Source organism: Penicillium verhagenii (assembly GCF_028828195.1).
Source record: "Penicillium verhagenii strain IBT 33310 chromosome Unknown utg000006l_segment0_segment0, whole genome shotgun sequence".
NCBI classification, from domain to species: Eukaryota; Fungi; Ascomycota; class Eurotiomycetes; order Eurotiales; family Aspergillaceae; genus Penicillium; species Penicillium verhagenii.
The window spans coordinates 1,290,412-1,310,908 of NW_026643170.1; the positions used below are offsets into that span (position 1 = coordinate 1,290,412).

A 20,497-nucleotide genomic window follows, 5' to 3' on the forward strand; every position below is an offset into this window, starting at 1 on the left:
TACTCAAAAACAGGCAAAATGCTTTAGGAGTTTACTTTCAGATATACTGAAGAAAAGAACGCTCAAGGCAGCAGGCTCAACGGCGTAGGTGCCAGTCGATTGAGCCTTGCGAGCGCACACTTTATCCGCCAAGTGGTCAACGCGGGAGACCAGCCCTGGAGAGGTCGGAGACGGCGACCCCTCAAGTGCTTTGAGATTAAGAGAGTGATTTTGGGTAGCGTAGGTGTCTGAGTTTCCAATCTATACCTACTCTGCACTGTAAACGTCCGATAACTAACTATGCTAAGTATGGAACGCAGAAGAGAACGCAGAACTTGATAACCCTAGTATAGGCCTGTATAGAATGCCTCTCCCCAATCTCAGAGATCGACACCAAGAACAAAAATTGTTCAGCCCTGGATAGCAGCCTTTCCACCTGAGCGACCACAAGGTCTCTTTAATGCCAGTGCAACTTGTCCATCCGTGCATAGTAGCTGGCATCGGTCTGACCATCTTCCTTTGGTGTGTCGACAACCTTCGTACAAAGCCGAATACATGACCCAATAGCATTAATATTGCGGCCCGCGTCACACTCGTTGTCAACTCTGTATTCATGGCAGAGGACACACGCTGTGGATTGTTGTAAGCAGTGGGCGTCGGTGTAGCATCCAAAATTCGAGCATACCACCCGTTTGGTGACCCGGCTTGTCAAGTTACTGCCTGCTGAGATATAAGCCTCTAGCACTAACAAATACTTGTTTTCATTTCATTCTTTGAAGCCGTATTTATCTCACCTGTTATCTCATCCAGATCGTATGTCACTAGCCAATCGCCAGGAGGCTCATGCTCGGGTAGTTTGATCTCTGGGTTGCGCTTGTTCATTCCCTTGGCGAACATAACCCTAGCGTAGGGAGGATCGAATACAAATGTCGTTTCGCCAGTTTTCCTATTTCTCTTTTCTGCTGTGGCCGTAATCTCGTCTATCGCGGTGTACTCGTCTGGAATTGGTATAGTTGCTCTCTCAATTTGATTCTTGATATGCTGAGCGGTGTCATTATCAAAACGGGTGTCGATAAAGTATAGCTGGTTTCGGCCGGCTGCTGCTACATAAGGAGTAGCTGGTGCGACAATCTGGAAGCCATATGATGTTTCGATAACATTTGGTACGTAGCTGCTATTTCGATATTCGTCCTGATATGTTGGGGAGCCCTCGCACGGTCGGAAAAAGCTCAGCAGCATACTGATGAACAGTGGGAAGAGTAAAGTAAGCATGGTTGTCGGTCAAGTTTTTAGAATCCCGGTGTCTGTGGGCAGTTCACTGGGCCTTTCTTCTTACTTTTAAATGATTTTCGAGCGCGAAATCCGTGGTACTGAGTACTAGGAATCAAGGACAATGGAGAGTAGAGCCCTGGCGAGGCATAGAGAACAATGAAACTTGAAAGTGGGGGGGACTTTGGCAAAGATACTAAGAAGACTATACACTATACTCTAGAGATAACGGAGTGGAGCGCTATATGGAGCGCGAAGTTGTAGATTCAGCTCTATGGAGCGTAGCTAGAGGATGTTTATTAGTCTAAGGCCTACCTACAGGCTATGGAGTGCAGAAAAACAAATGTGTTACAAAGCAATCACGGATTACCAACGGGCGAAAAGATAAAAAACAACTCATCACGTGCTGTGTGGTGTGAGTGCATAATTCAGAATGTTGCAGCCTGGCGAAAAGACAAGGCTACTAGTATCTAGAAGTAGATACTACGTCGGCTATGACATACTTGGTGGCAGTGGGTCCATCATTGAGAAACCAGCCCCGGGGTCCGGGGATCTCCCGGAGATCACCAGTGGATTGGCCCGTAGGTGGTGGATCCGGATTCCAGGGTCCCCGACATGATCATCTCTGATAAGATCTTATGTTCGCTTGCTTCTTTGATTGGTTTGAGATAGTCCGAACGGTCTTGGGGAATACCCTACTATTTTGCGGTATGGGACTGCTGATAACATGTTGGCCTTAAGAGACCAGCTAACATCCCCAAGATGCGCTTGCCACACTTTTCCATCAATGAAGATGCAACTCAAGTCAACTCGAACCTCCAAAAAAGTTCCCAGCAAAATCTCAGTTTCTTATCTTTCGAGTGGTGGCATTGATCCAGCTTTCCTTGCTAGAGAGGGGTCAAGGTGACCGACCCCCTCTATGTATATCTAGTGCTTCCTTCCTTCCTTCCTTTTCCCTTCTTCTTCTCTCCATCTCCCCGACAGAGATTGTCCATAGCCAATCCAGTTGCTTTTCTCTCTCTGTCCTTCTCCCAGATCCCTTAGATCTGACCCATTATACTATATTTGCTAATTTGCTCATCTAGTGTTGCGCTGTACTCAGACGCATGTCCAAGAATCATTTCACCTCCCGCATGGCGCATAACCTGGGAACCGTATCTCCTGACAACCTCCTATATTAGTAGCAATCAACAAACGTTCAAACAATCAATCCTCGCGCAGGCTTCAGTGTCCTCATTTACAGACGATTAATGGTAGCCTTGTTCTAAAGGCAGCAAGCAGCAAAGTCAAGTTCAAATAAGTACGTGGTGATGCCCAGATATCATCAATCACAGGAAACACACAATTCTAAATATGTGATTCGAACATTCCGACCGTCCACTCCATGTCATACAGACTTATTTGTGTATACCCGACTTCCAAGACTACAGCCATGCTCAAGTGCTCAGCAGAGGTCATGGACTCGTGGCGGAGGTCATCTAGATCATGATCTGTGAGGTGATTGAATTGCCTTGGCAAATGGGAGTGGTATCAAATTGATACATATCAGCGAATCGGAGAGGAGGCTCGTGATTTGTTATTACATGTCCAACCCGTCCATGTACGACCCGAATGTCCACTCCGCTATGAACCAGCCACGGACGTTCATTGTCACCGGATACCGAAGAGGGAATGAGTGACGCCGACGACAATACACCGGCACCGCAAACGCAAGTGTCAAACAACTCCAACAACATGGCGGTTCCACCCGGAATTATGGAGGGTAAGAGAAACTGCCTTACGCTGCCGCCAGAGGTCGAAGACAGGAACCAAGCAACGGGATTACCAGACTTCGACAAGGTCACATTATTGCGATTCAAAGACGTTCTCTCGTCCGCGGACGAGTATGATGGGTTCAAAGCACGTGTTGAGATGACACTACAATCTGCGGGATTGTTGAATCTCATTGATCGCACAAAGAACGACCCTGAACAAACAGACCCAAATGCCATGAATTGGTTCAAATTGTCCAAGATGGTAGCCTCGTGGCTGTGTACAAACATGACGCAGAAGATCTTCCAGAACTGCAAGACAACAGGGCAACGCATGCTGCTCACCGCAGAGGTGTGGGCAGTCCTACAGGCCCGCCTGAGCGTTGCCCTCCTTAGCGCGACGATTATGATGGAACCTTCATTTGAAGGTTGAAAGTTCAACCTTTAATGTGATATATTATACTGGGCTTCAATCATTATCAGTGGAAGCTGAAACAAGTTATCTGCAAGAAGGAAAAAATGAAAGCGAGAGAGAGAGAGAGCCTATATTTAGCAGTTCATCAGGAGGCAGGCTCACCTGCTAATCATGTGACCTCTTGAAAATCAAATCAATTTATTTGCTATGGTATATTTATGAATAATCCCCGTTAGCGCGATTGTCTCCCTTGCATGATTCATTTTTCATGGCACAGTTTGTTGCTCGCTCAGTGGCTTCCGGGGTAGCCAAGAAGTGGTGGAAGATTCATTGACAATCTTGTTCCACGGGGAAATATCCTTCAAACACCTGTCTAGACTAGAATGTTTGGGATAGAAGAAAATTAATCATGGGGTAAGAAAGTTGACATCTCATGCAGTGTTCGTGGCTCCAGTAGTCTGACAGGCAGGTCAGCTTCACCGATAGTTAATTTTAGCGCCCACATTGGCGATCCTTCTTTTAGTTGACCACTCCGTACAGTAACCTCCAGTCCAAACACTGCAATTTCTAACAATCAATTGTTGCATATGATGCTTCACATGCAGATATGTGTCTCTTGTCTAGAGAGCACATAATACAGCATTCGCGGCTTGGTCCCCGAGGTGATGTATCCAATCACGGACCAATTGCGATCTGGACGGTGTAGCGGTGGGGCTAGCTGAGCTGTGATCTTCAGGTTAGTACTCCCTCTCTACTCCTGAATAATTTCTCTTAAATCGTTTCTGTGATCAATTGCTCCTTATTATTTTCCTAAGTGGCTGAATCTTTCCTTCACAGCAATGCAGACTCGATGGACCAGGCGACCGAGATATTTTCGACAGACTCAACAAAATACCTTGACCAAGTCTGTCAAGGGAAATCTGACAGTTCAAAAAACTGTCGAACAATGCAATTATGAGCCCGTCGCCGATTCACGTCGTCCATCTTTCATCCTTCGCTTACCAGATGAAATTCTAAGGCAAATTCTCGAACTAGCCGTAACTGAAACTGATGCATGGCACAAAGAGTCGCCTTACAACAAGGCCTTAATACCTGCTCTAGCCTATACCTGTCATCGTTTCAGTCGTATTATAATTTCGTTCAACTACCACACCCTGCATATGGCATTTCCTCGGCGGATGATCTACCCGGTCTGTTCAACTAGGAAGCTAGTTCAGTCCCTCCAGGCCAATCCTTCCCTAGGTCGGTTTTGTCAAAATCTTTCACTATACATTTCCGATGTTTGTCCCCGTCGATGCAAAACGGACTCGGAGTGCCTTGACGCCATTATACCGGAATTGAAGAATGTCAAGTATCTTACAGTCCATGGTGGCTTTGAGCCGGGCTCCAAAAGCCATACTTGGGATATCATACAGAGGTGTTCACGATACATGCCACGACTGGAGCAGGTTTTACTGGCGAGAGAGGCCTTCACAGGGCCAGGATTTGCCGATGTCTTACAGAACTTGCAAATACCCATGCTGCAGGAATTATACATTCACGGCAGCTCTGAAGCGAACACCGACACCTCGTCGGATGGAGTTGAGGTGGCCAAGGTTCGTATCGATTTGTGATATCTTTCTCTTCTCCACTAATCGACGATATAGCCTGTTAAAGCCTCGGATGTTACAAAGCTCTATCTATCAGATTTCAAAGACACATCCGCCACGATGAACACGCTCATCCACTGGCCAAAGTCTCTCTTCGAGTTTTCCATAGAGAACATCTACAGCGACCCAGACCACAGAGCCTCGCACCCAAATTACCTGGATCTCCCTCTACTTCGGAAAATGCTCGACGAGCACAAGGACACGCTCACTACTTTGAGTATCGGGCCACTATCTGTTTCTGGTCGGGGCAGGCTTGCCAACCTATCGGATCTCTCGGCTCTCCACACCCTATCTCTGTCCCGATGGCAGTTGGGAGATGAATTAGATGTTTCATCAAATGTTGCATCGCTACTCTTGGGGCCATGTCTTGAACTCTTCGTTTGGGATTTCACCATTTACGACCAGAATTATCAAAAGTGGTCTGATTTCGGAACGCGGGAATCGGTGTGGATCATGAATCTAGCTCAGCAAGCAGTGGAGAGACGCTTGCCACTGAAGGAAATCAGGATCCAATTCTCGCCGGAATCCCCAACATCCGAAGATGAAGATTATCCGTGGGATTTTATCGATGATTTGGATCTTCAATTTCGGTCGCAAGGCATAGCTCTCACCTACAGCGAGCCTACAATGTCCAAAGAGGCATTTTTGAGCCGATGCAAGCCGACCGACTGATGGATTGCCATCACCACAGCTGCTTTAATTATTTAATCACCTTGTTTCTTTTTTCACTCACATATTTATCTAAAACTTCTATTTCCGGACTCCACAATTAATAATTTCCAACATTTATTCCACTTCCTACTTCCTATTCCAACCGAAATCTATTGGGTGGAGACGGAAAACGGAGATAAGATTAGATCTAGAATTGCCCAACCGCGTCATACGACTTCACCGCAACAAAGGCCCTGGAGCCCCAACAACCAACAACCAACAACCTGAACCCACCATGCCCACACGCCACCTCCTCAACAATGCCCGATCCGTAACCTCAACCACATCGACACCTCGCACCCTCCTCCTCACCCTTGACGCCTTCGACACCCTCTTCCACCCACGCCAGCCCGTCCCAGAACAATACGCGACAACAGCCCATGAATTCGGCCTTTCGCGCACGGCCATCACCCCCCAGAAACTCAAGGCAGCTTTCAAGACAATCTTTCGCGAACAGGCCGCCCGTTACCCGAACTACGGTCGCGCAGATGTGCTCCGTGGTCGATATGGCGGGCCGAAACAATGGTGGGAGGAGGTGATTCGGGGTAGCTTTTCGCGGGCTTTGTTATCTGAGGGGGCGAGCGGGTCTCGCAATTCAGCGCGAGCTACACAAGCCGCTACCAGCATTAATCCCAATCCCGATTTCGATCCCCATCTCCCGGTTGGTATGGTCGAGGCGTTGGTTGATCGATTTGCGGGTGCGGAGGGTTACACATTGTACGAGGATGTTGAGCCATTTTTCGCGCGATTGCGAAAGCTCAAAGTTAACGCCGGGGCCACGAATCGTCGATTTGACCGCGTGCTGGTTGGCGTCGTGTCTAACTCGGATGATCGGGTTCCTGCTGTTCTGAGGGCGCTTGGACTGCGTGTCGGTGATCTGCGGGCTGACCAGGATTTTTCCAGTATGGAGCTACCTGGGTTTGAGCAGCGAGGTAAGAAGATTGGGCGGGACGACTCTGATGAGTCTGGCCGGAGCGTTCAGTCTGAGGTTGATTTGGATTTGGTAATTACGAGCTATGAGGCTGGTGAAGAGAAGCCTCACAGGTTGATATTTGATGTTGCGGAGCGACAAGCTCGATTGTTGGCTTCGTCATCAGTTGGCACACGGATTTCTAGCAGTCCTGGAGACTGGGTCTGTGTGCATGTTGGCGATGATTATGAAAAGGATTATCTTGGCGCACTGGATGCCGGGTGGCAGAGTTACTTGCTCTGTCGAGGTGGTGGAGAGGAGCGCGGTGCTCAGACTATCTCTTCGTTGACTGAGTTAATCCACGAGCTGGAGATTGATTGAATAAACCTCGAAACCCGATAGACTGTACTATATATCACATTGACCTCAAAGGTTACGCATTATACAACCCCTCCAGTCCGGTAGACCTATCTCAACTTGAAATCCATCAATGGCTAGCGAGCTTCTTCCAAAACAGCCTCTCCCCTTCGAACGCCTGAACAAAGTTCAACACGCTATCAGCCCCATTCCACTCAGAGATCTGCACCCAAGAGTCAAGACCCAGCGGCTGACTCTCCCTCTCGGCATCTCGCTCCCCCCGCGCCCCATTTTCCTCTGTCTTGGCCCATCTCTTCTGTCCTGGATGGGAAATGGAGACGCCTGTGACTCCATATATGCATTGCCCGCGATATATGTTCAAACCCATACTCTGCCTTTGTGGTAAGACTTGAAGTCCGATGATTTGACCCACTTTTAGAGCATGTCCATAAGATAGTAGTGTATCAGTGGCTCTACCGGTGCTTATCTAAGGCTGTTCCTTTCTTCCTTGTGTTTTTCTTGTGTTTTCTGGACCTTAGTACAACTCATTTGTTCCTTCCTTCTTTACAGCAATAACACATTATTGCATTCGCCCTCTTTCCCTCGGTAGAATATCCTATCCTATTACTGTTTTCCATTCTCCCCTGGATCATTCTCAACCTCTCTTGGAATTGAACAATAATAATGGATCAACTGCCATTGGAGATCAAGCATCTCATCGCCCAGTGGGTAAGTTTCCTAACATGTTCGATCATTTATATTTACAGCTCTAATCGAGATTCCAGGCAGGAGAAAATAAACATAAAGGAAATCTACAATCCTTGTCCGAAGTAAATCGGCAATGGAATGAAATTGCTTCCTCCGTGTTATACCAACATCTCGTCATCCGGCTTCCTTCTAATGGAGAAATTCCCCGCAAATTGCTCCTTCCACCGTCCACCCGAGCTGTTCTCACACATGTGAAAACATTAAGTCTTGTGGCGGTACAAAAAACCAACAACATTCCGTATGTTTTGGAAAGGCTAAGGCTAGGGGAAATAGATAACCCTGCCATCCGCCGAGTTGGGAATTACGGCGAGGGAGATTGGACTCATATTACGGATTTGATCAGACAAATCCCTTCTTTGCACAATGCCAACATCCTTGTTCGTCATGGAGGTCCGGTGGAGCTCTTTGAGGCTTTATCATGCTATCATCCTACTTGTCGAGTGTCTATCTTCACCTGTTGGCCGTTCCCCAGTCACGGATCATATCAAATCCTCAACAAACATTGGGCCCTTTCACCGATGCTACATGCTGTACATGTTAGCGACTATTCAAAGGAAAGGGCTGGGCTAGATGATACCCACTCTGATTTCCTCCTCAAGAAGCTTATACTACAGGCGCCGCATATCAAGGAGGCTTCACTGCAAACCACATCTAATCCTTCTGGCACCATGCGTCCTCATGACCCAAAACACAAGAAAGGCCTTCTAGTGGACGATGGAAGCCTGAAAAACCCCCCTATTGGCAAGCTCCAAAGACTACTATGGCCCCTCAAAAGCAAAATGACAGCCCATCAGTTCCAGGAGTGGCAAATGGTTACGGATTTCAGCCTTCTAAAAGCATGGACTATTGGCTGTGTTGAAGATCCAGCACTACTCCAGGCTATCACGGATATCCACCCTTTCGAACGACTGACTCGACTTACTCTTTTTCTAGTCAAACAGGAAGAGGATGACGCTCTAGAATTCTGGCGTTCTGCGGAGTCTATGTTTAAGTCTCTACCTCCGTTGACCTATCTTTATTTACTAGGATCTTTTACTCCTACCTTTTTCAATCATGGAGTCCTAGCCAAACATGGATCAACTCTAGAGGAACTGAGATTATACAATGGTCCAGGAAACAGTCAAGATATCACTAGACTTTCATTCAAACTTGAAAGACAAACCGGAAGACAAATTGCGCCCGCATTTTCGTCTGATGATATTTCAGAGCTCGCAAGCCAGTGCCCGTCCCTACAGAAGCTATTCATCTGTGCGCAAGAATCTCAAGGTCCCGGGAGAGAAGTCTGGGATGCATTGGGCCAGTTTCCATCCCTTCAGGAGCTCGACTTGACGCTGAAATGCTCACCGGAGATGGACGACAACATGATGCCGGTCCCGCCGCGTAAGTTGTCGGAGTTTGAAGAGGGTATTGTCAAGCAATTTCGTGATTCTTGCCGGAGATGGTTTATTCGGGACTGCATTAAGAACTGCTGTATCAACGAGGGTCTGGCGCGGGCATTCTTCACGCATATTCGCGAATGTCAGGATGCAAAACGCTTCACCGGGCTGGTCATTCGCCCTCTTTATAATACGGTGCCTGGCCATCATTATTTCCACAGCCTGGCTCTTACGTGGACGATTAAATTAGATGCTCTAACAGGCCTGCATGCAACATCCGAAAAGACGTCGAACTCCCAAGTTATGAAAACGCGGACTGGGTTTGAAGCTGAGATGATATCGATTTTTGAATCGATCTGACAGAAAATCGAGCTACTTACTTCATTAATATCCATTTATTTTCAGAAAACACATTTTCATAAAATAACAGTCTATTCTGTAATACTATGACTAGCGACTCCAATTGTTCCGGTGACCCCAATTAATTCCGTGGGACCAATAAAAGAAACTTTCGACAAATTGGAGTCATACCGCTATATACCTTGAATTTGAGAAATTTGGGAAATTCGAGCGAGTCAAGGGCACTGATACACAGGCGTGTGGTTTGATAAAGCGGCAAGTGAAGCTGCCTAGTGGTATTGGTTAGTTACTGGTGGCAGGATTCGGGGTAAAGGGTAAATTTATGGAATAGCATCATACTAGTAGAGATGACAAATTCAGTTTCCAAGATTTTGGTGACAGCCATAGTTACTTGGGACTAATGCCTATTTTAGACAAAAGATCAACAATGCCAATTATTTCTTGGTAAATTCACTCGCTCCAGATGTCGGATCATGACTCATCTATGTTGACATCAATTGGTATATGATGAAATGATACTCCCTGACTGACTGAAGCACTTAGAACCAAGTACACTAAGAACCTATCGCCTTTGAACTACTAGTAGCCAATTCCAAGGTTTCAGCCATCCTCAAACATTACGGTCAATTCAAAATGCCAAAAACCTCAATCTTCCCCTTCCCCATCCAGGACCTCCAAGAAATCTCCAACGAGCGCATTAAGCTCCTACCCTTCAACCCAGACCACCATGGCGCCACATTCATCCACCACGCCTCCCCAAACCCATCCATCTTCTCAAACGTAACAATGGGACCCTGGCACTCAACCTCCGAGCTCCAAGCCGCATTCTACGACAGCCACGACAGAGACATACTTTCCTTCGCGAACCCCGCATCATTCGCCTTCGCCATCATAGACAAAACCCGGCCTCCGTCCGCAGACGATGCCGAGGGCGAACTTGCAGGAACAATCAGCTACATTAACACGTCTACTGTGCATCTCAGCGCAGAGCTCGGCTTTGTCGTCGTTCTCCCGCCCTACCAGAGGAGCCATGTTGCCGTGAATGCCGTGGGGCTGATGATGCAGCATGCGTTCGCGAGTCGAGAGAGTGGCGGCTTGGGCTTGCGGAGGGTGTGTTGGAAGGCTAGTACCGCGAACTCGGCTAGTGTGCGGCTTGCGGAGAAGATGGGGTTTGTGAAAACTGGGGTGACGAGATATGCTATGAGGTTTCCGGGGGGTGCGCGTAAGGGGAAGGTGGGGAATGGGCGGGCTTTGCCGCCTGGGAGTGACCCGGATGATGTGTGGCGGGATACGGTGGATTTGAGTATTGCTTGGGATGAGTGGTTGGGTGGTGCGGAGGAAATGGCTCGGGCTATTATGAGTAAGTAGTAGGCACTGAGTAGTGAGTATGTAGTACAATGCCCAGTACCCATGGCAAGCACCAAGTTTATACTCTTCTTCAAGTACCGAGTAGGTACTAGGTACTTACTAGTAGGTATTTGCTACGTAGTGTGTGCTTAGTAGGCTTCCAAAATCAACAACTTTCAATGTTTTAAATATTCACATATCCCATTCATTTGCGCCGCTAAATACCAAGTACAACGCCTAACAGAATCAAAAGCCCCACCTCCGAATCCATGGATCATCAATGGATTCAGACTGAAGAGAAAGAAACACTAGAAACTCCCCAATGCCTTGAATGTACATGAACCCATGCGTAAAATGCCCAGAACAATATGTCGAATGTGTAATATGTAGTAGATCACTTAATCCCACTGACCCTTTCCAGCCAGTGCACCCAATCCACCACCAGCATGTTTATTCAGCAGCTTCGCAACGTTAGAGCTGCCATTGCGCTGCTTCACCCGGAGCTGTCTCTCACGCTCCTTCTCACGCGCAGCAGCGTAAGAGTTGACCGCACCACCCTTCTTAGGTCCCGACGCGCCGGGTTTAGAGACACGATTGGAAGTAGAAGTGGAGGCGCTGGAAGAGGAAGACGAGCCCGTGGAAATACGATGCATGAGCTTGGGAGGTCGGAAGCCAATGGGACTGTCATTGTTGCCTCCACTTTGGAAGGCAAGTTTCGTGTTGCTGGATCCCGTGCTTGCGGTGGCAGAGTTGGAGGACGCTTGGCGGAGCAGAGCAAGACGGTCGACAACAGGGCCACGAGTACGGCGGGGGTTGCTGGGTTTGGCGAATTGGTCGTTAGACTGTGAGCCTGCGTCGTCGGAATGAGCCGCCTCGTCGACACCAGATGTGTTTGCGTCTTCTCCGCCTTCCGCAGGCTCTTCTTCGTCATCGGAAACATCCTCGTGGAAGGATTCATATTCAGGAGTCTCGGTCAAGAATGACAAAGTTTCGCGGATCTCGGCCAAGGTCGCAGGTTTCTTCGACATGGCGCTAGCAGGAGTACGGCGCAGATTAGGCGGAGGGCGGTTTGTAGCGTCCTCTTTAGATGGCTCTAGGGGTCGCTTCCGGTTGTTGTTCTCATCAGCGCCACCATCTTGCTGTTCACCCAGGGGCTGCGATTCATTTTGAGAGCCGCCATCCTTTTCTTCTAAGAACTCCAACTCGAAGTCATCCTCAAACTCGCGGTCTTCAATGGCCTTGAAGAATGCTGCTTTCTTGGGGTTGTCTGCGAGCTCGCCTACTTTGTCATCTGTGAGGAGAGCTTTGCGCATCTTGGCAAATTCACGTTGCTTCTCGCGCCGACGTGCTAGATGTTCATCGTCGGAGTCGTCCAAATCAAAGTCATCATCGGGTCCACGGCGACGGCGGAGGGCTCCAGTCGTGATATCTTTGAGCAACTTGGCAACGTCCTTTTCATCGCGCTTCCGGTCATGGACGCTGTTCACAAGTTAGTAAAGTGCAATTTTGACTATACAGGACAATTGAAACTTACGCGTTGAGTGCAGCAAGCTCTTTCTCGTCAACGGTTTCACCGCTGTTGTCGTTGATCATTTGCTTGTCTTCTGCATTTTCTTCACCGTCTTCATCGTCACTAGCGCCACCGAGGCCGGCATACTCATCCTCGGATTCCTCAGCGGCCTCATCAACAATGTTCTTTGCCTTACTGTTCTTCTTGTCGTAGACAACAGTGGGCTTCTTGGTTTTCTTCATGATATCAAAAGCACTTGGGTCGACTTCAAAGTTCCCTGCTGTGGTTTCTTGCTCCTCCTCCTCTTCAACCACAGATAAGTCTGCTGCGCGGCCTCGTCGAAGGTGTCTGTTCTTTCGTTCGACAACCGGTGACTGGCTTTGACCCAAGATAACTGTGTCCACGGTCGAAACTGGCGGGGTTCCTCTGAATCGCTTGTTCGGGTCAAACGGAGAGAACACAAATCCTTCGTCCTGGGTAGGATCAGGAAGCTGCGAGTACTGAGAGAAAGCCGGTCCGGCTGGAGATTCCGATACGCGAGTGATATTCTGGTAGTGATTGGCCATGAAGTCAGGCTCATCGTGTTGCTCTTGGCTATCTCGAACAAGGATCTCAGAATCTTCATGGCGAAGTACCGCCCTCGGCACAGGCTGACCTGGGTCTGGAAGAGAAAATGGGATTGTGGCTGAATCTGGCTGGCTTGTGCTGTCGTTGTCATCTGCCAATGTGCCAGCGAAAGCCTGGGTGAGGCCCATGGATGTGTTGGGAGAGTCCACGCCGAAGAAACTAGGACGCTCTGCAGACTTCGCTGCATGCGAAGGTGCTCTAACAGGTGTAGATGGTACCTGCTGTTGAACTTCCTCTTCATCCTCATCATCGCTGACTACTACACGGGTCGGTCGCTTTCGCCGTGTCCCAGGGGCTTCTTCTTCGACATCAGAGGGCAAGATCTCGCTCTCTCCGTCGGAAGAATCATCTCCATCATCCGCTTCCTGTTCGACTAGACCCTCGTTGCCATTGAGACTTCGAGCGTCATCTTCATTACCCGAACCTGGTTCCTCATCTTCTGAGCCGGAGAATTCATATTCCCCATCATCCTCCTCATCATCATCAGGATCATCACCATTCTTCCGTGCCGCTCTTTCCAATCGTTTGATCTCATCAGCTTCCCGGCGGGCCTTTGTCACCAAGTCTTCCATATCGGCTTCCATTGCTGCACGCTCCTCGGCGGTTTCGATGATAACACCCTTAGCTCTGAGTTCTTCGATGCGCTCGCGTCGCTCCTTGGCGGCTTGTTGACGCGCTTTGTAAAGTAGACTGGCGGAGAGTTCCGAGGAGGTCATGGATGAGGTTTTGCGATTTGGGGATGTTAGATGAGCCAGAGCCTTTAGCTTGATCATGGAAGCAGACTCCTGCATTCTCTGCGCAGGGAGATTTTCGAAGGCGGCAATTCGACGGGCCTTTGCAGGCGAGGTGACTACCTCAAGGTCATCGCTATCCGAGTCCTCCAATTGATGTTGAGAGATTTCCTTTCTCGACATGAGAACTCGGACGGCAGGTCGAGTAAGCTGAAATGGTTCTTTCTTGATCGCAGGGTGAGTTGGTAGCACTGCATGCTTCTTGGGTACGCTGGACTCCTCTGAAGGAGCGACCTTTTCCAGAGCCGACTTCTCAGTTGTAGGCGCTCCATTGGACTCGACATGGTCTTGGGCTAGAGCATCAGAAGTCGGCTTCTCTGCACCAGAGGGCCCAAGAATAGGGGAAGTATGAGGTGTATCACGAGCCTTGAGAGCCTCCGCGTCAGATGACTGCTGCGAGCCAACCGTAGATGAAGTATTTGCCTGCGCAGGCTCTGCAGAAGGGACTTCAGGTTGTCCATAGTTGAACCGAGCAAAGAAGCTCTCCTTTGTTATCTTCTTTTTCGTCTGGGCCTGGTGGGCAAGTTGCATATTCCGGCTCATGCGCTGAGTTTCTTGCTTTATCTCATCCATAGCCTTCTTACTGGCCTTGCGGGGTTGGCGGGCCTTTTGAGAGAGCTTATGTGCGGATGTCGGGTTCTCAGCTTCACTCTCTTCTCCGGAGATGATATCAGAGCTGAATTTCTCCAGCTCGGCTTTCCTGGCTGCCTTCCTCTCCTCTTCTAACTTCTCACGCTCCTCTCGTTCCTTGCGCTTTTGGGCGACAAGAGCAAGGAACCTATCCTTGTTTCCTTTTTTAGGCTGTTCGGTTTCTTCATCTGCACCGTCGTTTTGGACTGGCTCATCGGTTGGAGCAGCGGGCGAGGAAACGAATAATGGGGAATATGAACGAGCGCGAGGCGATGAGTTGCGAGACTGGTCGTCGGCATCTGGTGATTGTCGTGAAGCCTCATTATTATTTCGTCTCCTTGGTGCAGCTGTAGGAAAGTCATCATCGCTTGATTCGGCTTCGGCTTCCGCGATTTTGGTTGCGGGCATTTCTGTCTGCGGTTTGGGTTTATTCGCTTGTTCTCGCTCTGTCCGAAGTGCCTTGGAAATTCGAGAAAAGGCCGAGACTTGCTGTTCGTCAGAAGATTTGCGCGTGTCACCTTGCATACGGGCGGCCATTCGCCCTTTAGGCTGAACAATATCCTCATCGTCATCTGAGCTGGCGGGACTATCGTTTGTTTGTTTCAATTCTGGGATATCGGTGGGTGATTTCTTGGACCCGAAGTCCAGCTTCGAGATAGCGTTCTTAGGGCGAGTCTTTTCTGATTCAGACTCCGAGTCGCTGCTGAATTCAGCCATCATGGCTCTGATTTTTTGGCCTGGGGTGAGCATATTGGGTGAGTTCCCCGGTGACGCGGAACGCGTAGAACGCGGTGTTGATGCGGTTGACATTTTCGTGTATTTTGAAGAGAATGAGTATTGGGTATCTTGGACAGTATTATTATGAGAGGGAATGGGTCATTATGGGATCAATTGGAATAGCGATGAGGGCTCGAAGGGTGGAAAGTGCGGGTCCTTGAACAAGGGCGATTGTGCATAATCCAGACGCGATTGCGCGCGTTCTTCGCGTTGCTAGGCTGACCACGTGATTCTTATCTTATCGCCAAGGTACAGTTCATTAAGTACTAAGAAGGAAAGACAAGTCTTGGTATTTACAAGTGATTGCATTTTTTGAGTACTATGCTTCTCGTACTCTGTTTCGATTGTGCTCATAATACAAATATGCCCCGTGAGAATTTTTCAAAAATTTGAATAGACGCCACGCCAATTCCTAGTTGACAAATAAAAGAAATGAAAAACCATAAAACCCCATCTCAAGCAGTAGATAACTCTAAAGTGTACAAAAAACAGCTATGACCTGAAAATCGCATGTGATGTCCATGTCGAGACGCACCAGTTGCCCTGTTGCAAAGCAATGTGCAGCTGAGAACCGTGAACACGCCGATCTAGATATCGATGTCGATGTCCATATCCAAAGCGGCAATGTTTTCATCATCGGTGTTGCGGTAGCTGATCATGAAGCCGCCCTTCTTCTTCGGGGTGAACCCAGGGTTGGGAGTGGAAGCCTTGGAGCTGTCCGTGGCAGGCTTAGAATCCTTGATTTCGGTAGGAGTAGCTTCTTCGACCTTCACCTCATCCAGGGGCTTATCAGATACATCGTGGTGGGTCTTGGCCACGGTGCGTACACGCATGAATGGATCAGCGACCGCCTCGCCACGAGCGACAGCGGCTGCGGCCTTACGGGCGGCCTTGCGCTCGTCCAGTTGAGCACGGCGCACATTCTCGTAGTTGAGCTTCTGGTTGCGTACGTTGATAATGTGAACACGCTCGGCTTCACTGAGTGGTTTCTCCACAACTGGCTTGTTCATGGTGGTTCCCCATGAAAGATTGGGACTGACGATGGCATCGAGCTCCTTCTGCAATTTTTCAATTTCTTCGGTAGTTCCATTGATCTTGGCAGTCTGCAACTCCTTCTCCAGATCGAAACGCTTGCGAACGTTCCTCTTCTGATCTAAAGCGCCTTGTCGACGGAGCTTCTCGGACAGCTCCTCGGCAGTGAAACGGTGATTGATCAGACGATTGATATCGGTGACTTTACCAGCCAGCTTGGTCTGGGTGGCCATCTTAATATCCTCAACCGCCATGGTTTTTCTATAACGGCTGTACTCGGCCTATTCATTGATTAGCCATCAAAGATCATTGATATGTCATGGATCTGCTTACATCGGTAATGGCAGAGTCTGAGCAAGCGATGAAGGGGAATTCTCGCACAGCTTTGCCGTGGGCCAATTTGGCATACTGATCAGTGATAAATGGACGGCCATTCGATCCCTCGATAGCGTAGGGCTTGCCCTGGTTGAAGCCTGATGTAGAGCGTTAGTTAAGGTGATCCAAAGGGTTTTTTTGGAGGACAAAGTAACCAACCTTCGATCAAGCAAACACGGTAATCATTTTGACCAGTCTCGCTGTTAGGTCCAATATTGACGCGGGCATAGCAGCCAGTGATTGCCAGCTCGAATCCGGGGTAGAAGCAGACCTGGGCGAAATTTGTACGGCCGACACGAGCACGGTTCAGGTCACGGAGTTCGGCAGGAGGGTCGTCCTTGGGGATAGAAGGAGAGCGACCAACGCGGTCGTCCAATTCAAGGTCACTTTCAGCTTCGCCATCTTCATCTGACCGACCGGAGCCAGGGGAACGGGATCGACGGCGAGATGAGGTAGGGTCACGGCGGCGCTGCTCGTCACGCTTTCCTTTCTGCTCGCGCTGGCGCTTGTAGGCATCTATGGCGGCAGATGTCTCTCCAACTTTGCGGCCACCCAAGGTCGTCTTCTGGCGAGAGCTCTTGCGCTGGTTTTCGTCGAGGCCTGCTGAGCCAGCCTTGCGTTTGGCCTGCTTGGCAGCAGCACGCTTTTCCTCACGCTCACGCGAAGCTAGAAGGCGACGTAGAGCGAGATCCTGGTTGTGGCGATCAACTTGTTGGGCACGATCAGATAGCAGTGTCTCCCGCTCGATTTCGGGCATAGCCATAATCTCTTGCTTTTCTTTTCCAGAGTAGTAAAGTTTGTCGTAAGGGAAGATGGGACGGTCTTCTTCATCGGAGTCAGCCCCAGCTTCCGAATCAGATTCGGACATTGGGGCTGACTGGAGGGAGTTTTGGGACTCAGCGTCAGATCTGGGTGGTTTCGAACAGATTAGCGATGACCTCAAGAGTCGATATGACTGGTGGGGTGGGGTGGGCTTACACTTCGCCATCTTCATCATCATCATCTCTGACGGCCTTGCGGGATCGACGAACGGGCTTAGCAGTACCTTTGCGACCCATGGTGGAGTGGTGTGGAGAGTGAGAGGAAGTTGAATGCGAGGGTGAGTCGATTTTATCCTCTGGAGGAGGAGAGTGTTCCTCATCTGAGCCACCAGCCAGAGCCAGCAGCTCATCGTCCAAATCGTCCGCCATATTTATAGATTACCTCAACAGGCACTTTTTGTCCGAAATTTCAATTTTAAACAGATGATTGTTTCGAAGCGTCCCAAGCGACCCTCTTACTATTCACAGGTGGTTCTTTCGTGGGTGAGGTCGTTTTGACCAGGAGGCGCAAAATGTTGAAGAAAGACCTGAGATCACCGGCACCGAAGTCACTGAAGACCTTGTACCTATCAGGATAAGTGAGCCCGGCAGCAAATAGGCAAGCTGTACAAAGAGCGACAGGAAGGAGGGCGGTAATGGAGTGGACGTTTGAAGACACGTTGATTGTCTGTCGCGAAGTTAACATTTGTCGTTCATGACGTTCGGATGCCAAGACCTCAAGCGCGCGCCTGCGCCAAGCCACGGTTTCTGTCGGATTCCGGCACCTTCAATTCCCGGGAGATCACCTGTGACCTACTTCTACTTTAATGCACAATGGAGTCCGTTCCTACACTACGAAGATGCGCTCTAGCGCAATGCAGGCGTCAGGCCCGATCCATCTCTCCGGTTTTCCTCGAGTTCCTCGCTCCGACAGCTCTAAGAGCTCAACGCCGATATGCCACCACCGGTCCGGCCGGCAGCTCCAAGCCCCGATACACCCTCAGCACAAAGCAGCGTGAATACCTCGATAGCTCACTCCGAGTCAACCAAGCTGGCGAGCTTGCGGCTACTCTCATCTACACCGCTCAAACTCCCCAAATCGTTCGATCGCATCCACACCTCCGACCTTTGATGAAGCACATGTACGACCAAGAGGCAGGGCACCTTAAGACATTCAATAAGCTTGTCGCACAGCACCAGGTTCGCCCAACTGCGATGTATCCACTCTGGGGGGTTGCAGCCACTTTCTTGGGTTGGTCAACTGCCGCACTGGGTCGCGAAGCTGCGATGGCATGTACCGAGGCCGTGGAGACAGAGATCGGATCTCATTATAATGATCAAGTCAGGGAGATTTTGTCTTGGGAGGCTGATGCCAAGCAGCGTGGGGAGGAACTGGATGACGAGTTAAAGGAGATGCTGGCCACCTTCCGAAGAATTCGAGATGAAGAACTGGAGCATTTGGACCATGCGGTGGCTCATGACTCCAAGGAAGCTAAGCCCTACGACTCATTGGTGGATGTAATTCGATTTGGTTGTCGGGCAGCTATCAAGATCAGTGAGAAGGTTTAAAGAGACATCCTGCACCTGGGCATGAATGGATCTCATGGGGGTCGGGCGTTTTTGAAGCCAGCTTTTTCTGTATTACTATATCCTGCGTCACAGTATGTAAATTAGATGTACAACCACCTCAGCATTCATTCAAACCTTGACAGTTTAAAAAGCCACTTGATTCAAATGCTTCGGTCCTATACTTAGTACGGTTTTGACTGTACATCCATGCAAAATTATGGTCTACGTAGTATGTGTATGGGGGCCGTGTTCCCAACGTTTGAGAGTTCAAGGCAGCCTTGACATCGAACGTAATAGTATACACATATATATATATTGGGCTTCCGGGGTATCGTTGCCTGAAATGTCGAGGCCACCCACCGCTCTATTAAATTTAGTTGTCTTGAATTCGCAGTTCCATACAACTTGAAGTCCATGGTTTTACTCTGAGCTGGTGACATGATCCAGGAAGCCCTGCGAAAACCGCACGACTTGGTGGTAGACTTCTTCGAAGCCATTCGCACCACCATAGTAAGGATCCTGAACCACCTCACCCCCTCCAACACGGTCATGCAGCTTCCCGCCAGGACCAAAGTCACCAAAAAGACGAACCTCGGCAACCTGGGTATTTACGCCATTTTCTTTCAATGCAGCGTCGATCGCCGCCGGGGTAAGCTTCGCCCCAGATTTGGCGTTTGCCTTGCGCTGCAACGACATAATGACCGAGTCCCGAACATCCAACAGATCCCGTAGATTGGACTTATCCATAGCTAACAAGTAGTCGAATTTCAAAAAGTCATCTTTGCTGACTTTGCGAGCAGCGTGGGAGTAGTTGGTGATGTTGTGGCGGCGGAGAGTGGACATGGTGCGGGAGTCGGGGGGTTCGAGTGTGTGGTATGCGCCTGTACCGGCGGAATCGATCTCACCAATCGCAGGATGTGACTCGGCGACATTTCGGAAAACACCTTCGGCCATAGGTGAACGGCCTTACATCATGGTGTCAGTACAGGGAGGCGCAGGGAGCAGGGCGTATGTAGCGGGGGAAAGGTGGGGCAGTGCAGTGAGGGCTATGAGGGGAACGACGAACAGATGTTTCCTAGGCAGACAAATAGAACGCTCACGGGGCGCTGATCGGAGGAAGTCATGATTGGGTTGCCTGGCATTGATTGAACAGGCTGTTGTGTAAGTGAGAAGGAGTGGTCAAGTGGAGAACAAATGGTTACTAAGTTGTACGATTATGTATTCTTTTATCAACGTCAAGGCTATCGATAAGGCTGAGAGGGTGAGCCCTGACATCAGATGATCAGAATGTATTGTCACTATACTAGTATGTATGCCTTAGCTTGGATCTTAGCACCTCCATTAGATGACATTTAGCAGAATTAATATAGTTTCATAGATGGTAGATTTCTCAAGTAATCCCAATCTATTCATAGTACATTGAATTCTGTCTGCCTTGAAAACTAAAAAAAGAATAAGAATCTTCACGCGCCACAGCTGCGCAATCACAGTTAC

The 20,497-nt window shown here is 49.2% G+C and overlaps 10 protein-coding genes across 10 annotated transcripts; 6 read left to right on the forward strand and 4 right to left on the reverse strand.

Annotated features, from left to right (window-relative positions):
* Positions 1-436: 436 nt before the first annotated feature.
* N7466_005893 (uncharacterized protein) lies at positions 437-1,251 on the reverse strand (the record flags this gene model as incomplete). Its single annotated transcript, XM_057165290.1, has 2 exons — positions 437-723; positions 774-1,251. 2 exons carry the CDS (start codon positions 1,249-1,251, stop codon positions 437-439), a joined length of 765 nt encoding a protein of 254 aa, XP_057020889.1.
* A 1,668-nt stretch (positions 1,252-2,919) lies between these two features.
* Positions 2,920-3,432, forward strand: N7466_005894 (uncharacterized protein; the record flags this gene model as incomplete). Its single annotated transcript, XM_057165291.1, has 1 exon — positions 2,920-3,432. The coding sequence occupies one exon, from the start codon at positions 2,920-2,922 to the stop codon at positions 3,430-3,432; it is 513 nt and encodes a 170-aa protein (XP_057020890.1).
* Positions 3,433-4,844: 1,412 nt separating this feature from the next.
* N7466_005895 (uncharacterized protein) lies at positions 4,845-5,735 on the forward strand (the record flags this gene model as incomplete). The annotated part of the gene is made up of 2 exons (XM_057165292.1): positions 4,845-5,009; positions 5,061-5,735. The coding sequence occupies 2 exons, from the start codon at positions 4,845-4,847 to the stop codon at positions 5,733-5,735; spliced, it is 840 nt and encodes a 279-aa protein (XP_057020891.1).
* A 274-nt stretch (positions 5,736-6,009) lies between these two features.
* N7466_005896 (uncharacterized protein) lies at positions 6,010-7,065 on the forward strand (the record flags this gene model as incomplete). The annotated part of the gene is made up of 1 exon (XM_057165293.1): positions 6,010-7,065. One exon carries the CDS (start codon positions 6,010-6,012, stop codon positions 7,063-7,065), a length of 1,056 nt encoding a protein of 351 aa, XP_057020892.1.
* Positions 7,066-8,327: 1,262 nt separating this feature from the next.
* Positions 8,328-9,545, forward strand: N7466_005897 (uncharacterized protein; the record flags this gene model as incomplete). Its single annotated transcript, XM_057165294.1, has 1 exon — positions 8,328-9,545. One exon carries the CDS (start codon positions 8,328-8,330, stop codon positions 9,543-9,545), a length of 1,218 nt encoding a protein of 405 aa, XP_057020893.1.
* Positions 9,546-10,178: 633 nt separating this feature from the next.
* N7466_005898 (GNAT family N-acetyltransferase) lies at positions 10,179-10,913 on the forward strand (the record flags this gene model as incomplete). Its single annotated transcript, XM_057165295.1, has 1 exon — positions 10,179-10,913. The coding sequence occupies one exon, from the start codon at positions 10,179-10,181 to the stop codon at positions 10,911-10,913; it is 735 nt and encodes a 244-aa protein (XP_057020894.1).
* A 377-nt stretch (positions 10,914-11,290) lies between these two features.
* N7466_005899 (uncharacterized protein) lies at positions 11,291-15,260 on the reverse strand (the record flags this gene model as incomplete). Its single annotated transcript, XM_057165296.1, has 2 exons — positions 11,291-12,371; positions 12,427-15,260. The coding sequence occupies 2 exons, from the start codon at positions 15,258-15,260 to the stop codon at positions 11,291-11,293; spliced, it is 3,915 nt and encodes a 1,304-aa protein (XP_057020895.1).
* Positions 15,261-15,814: 554 nt separating this feature from the next.
* On the reverse strand, positions 15,815-17,824 carry N7466_005900 (RNA polymerase-associated protein; the record flags this gene model as incomplete). The annotated part of the gene is made up of 4 exons (XM_057165297.1): positions 15,815-16,540; positions 16,593-16,732; positions 16,794-17,542; positions 17,613-17,824. 4 exons carry the CDS (start codon positions 17,822-17,824, stop codon positions 15,815-15,817), a joined length of 1,827 nt encoding a protein of 608 aa, XP_057020896.1.
* Positions 17,825-18,268: 444 nt separating this feature from the next.
* N7466_005901 (demethoxyubiquinone hydroxylase family protein) lies at positions 18,269-19,003 on the forward strand (the record flags this gene model as incomplete). Its single annotated transcript, XM_057165298.1, has 1 exon — positions 18,269-19,003. One exon carries the CDS (start codon positions 18,269-18,271, stop codon positions 19,001-19,003), a length of 735 nt encoding a protein of 244 aa, XP_057020897.1.
* Positions 19,004-19,423: 420 nt separating this feature from the next.
* ltpA (tyrosine protein phosphatase LTP1) lies at positions 19,424-20,145 on the reverse strand (the record flags this gene model as incomplete). Its single annotated transcript, XM_057165299.1, has 2 exons — positions 19,424-19,968; positions 20,070-20,145. The coding sequence occupies 2 exons, from the start codon at positions 20,143-20,145 to the stop codon at positions 19,424-19,426; spliced, it is 621 nt and encodes a 206-aa protein (XP_057020898.1).
* Positions 20,146-20,497: the final 352 nt, after the last annotated feature.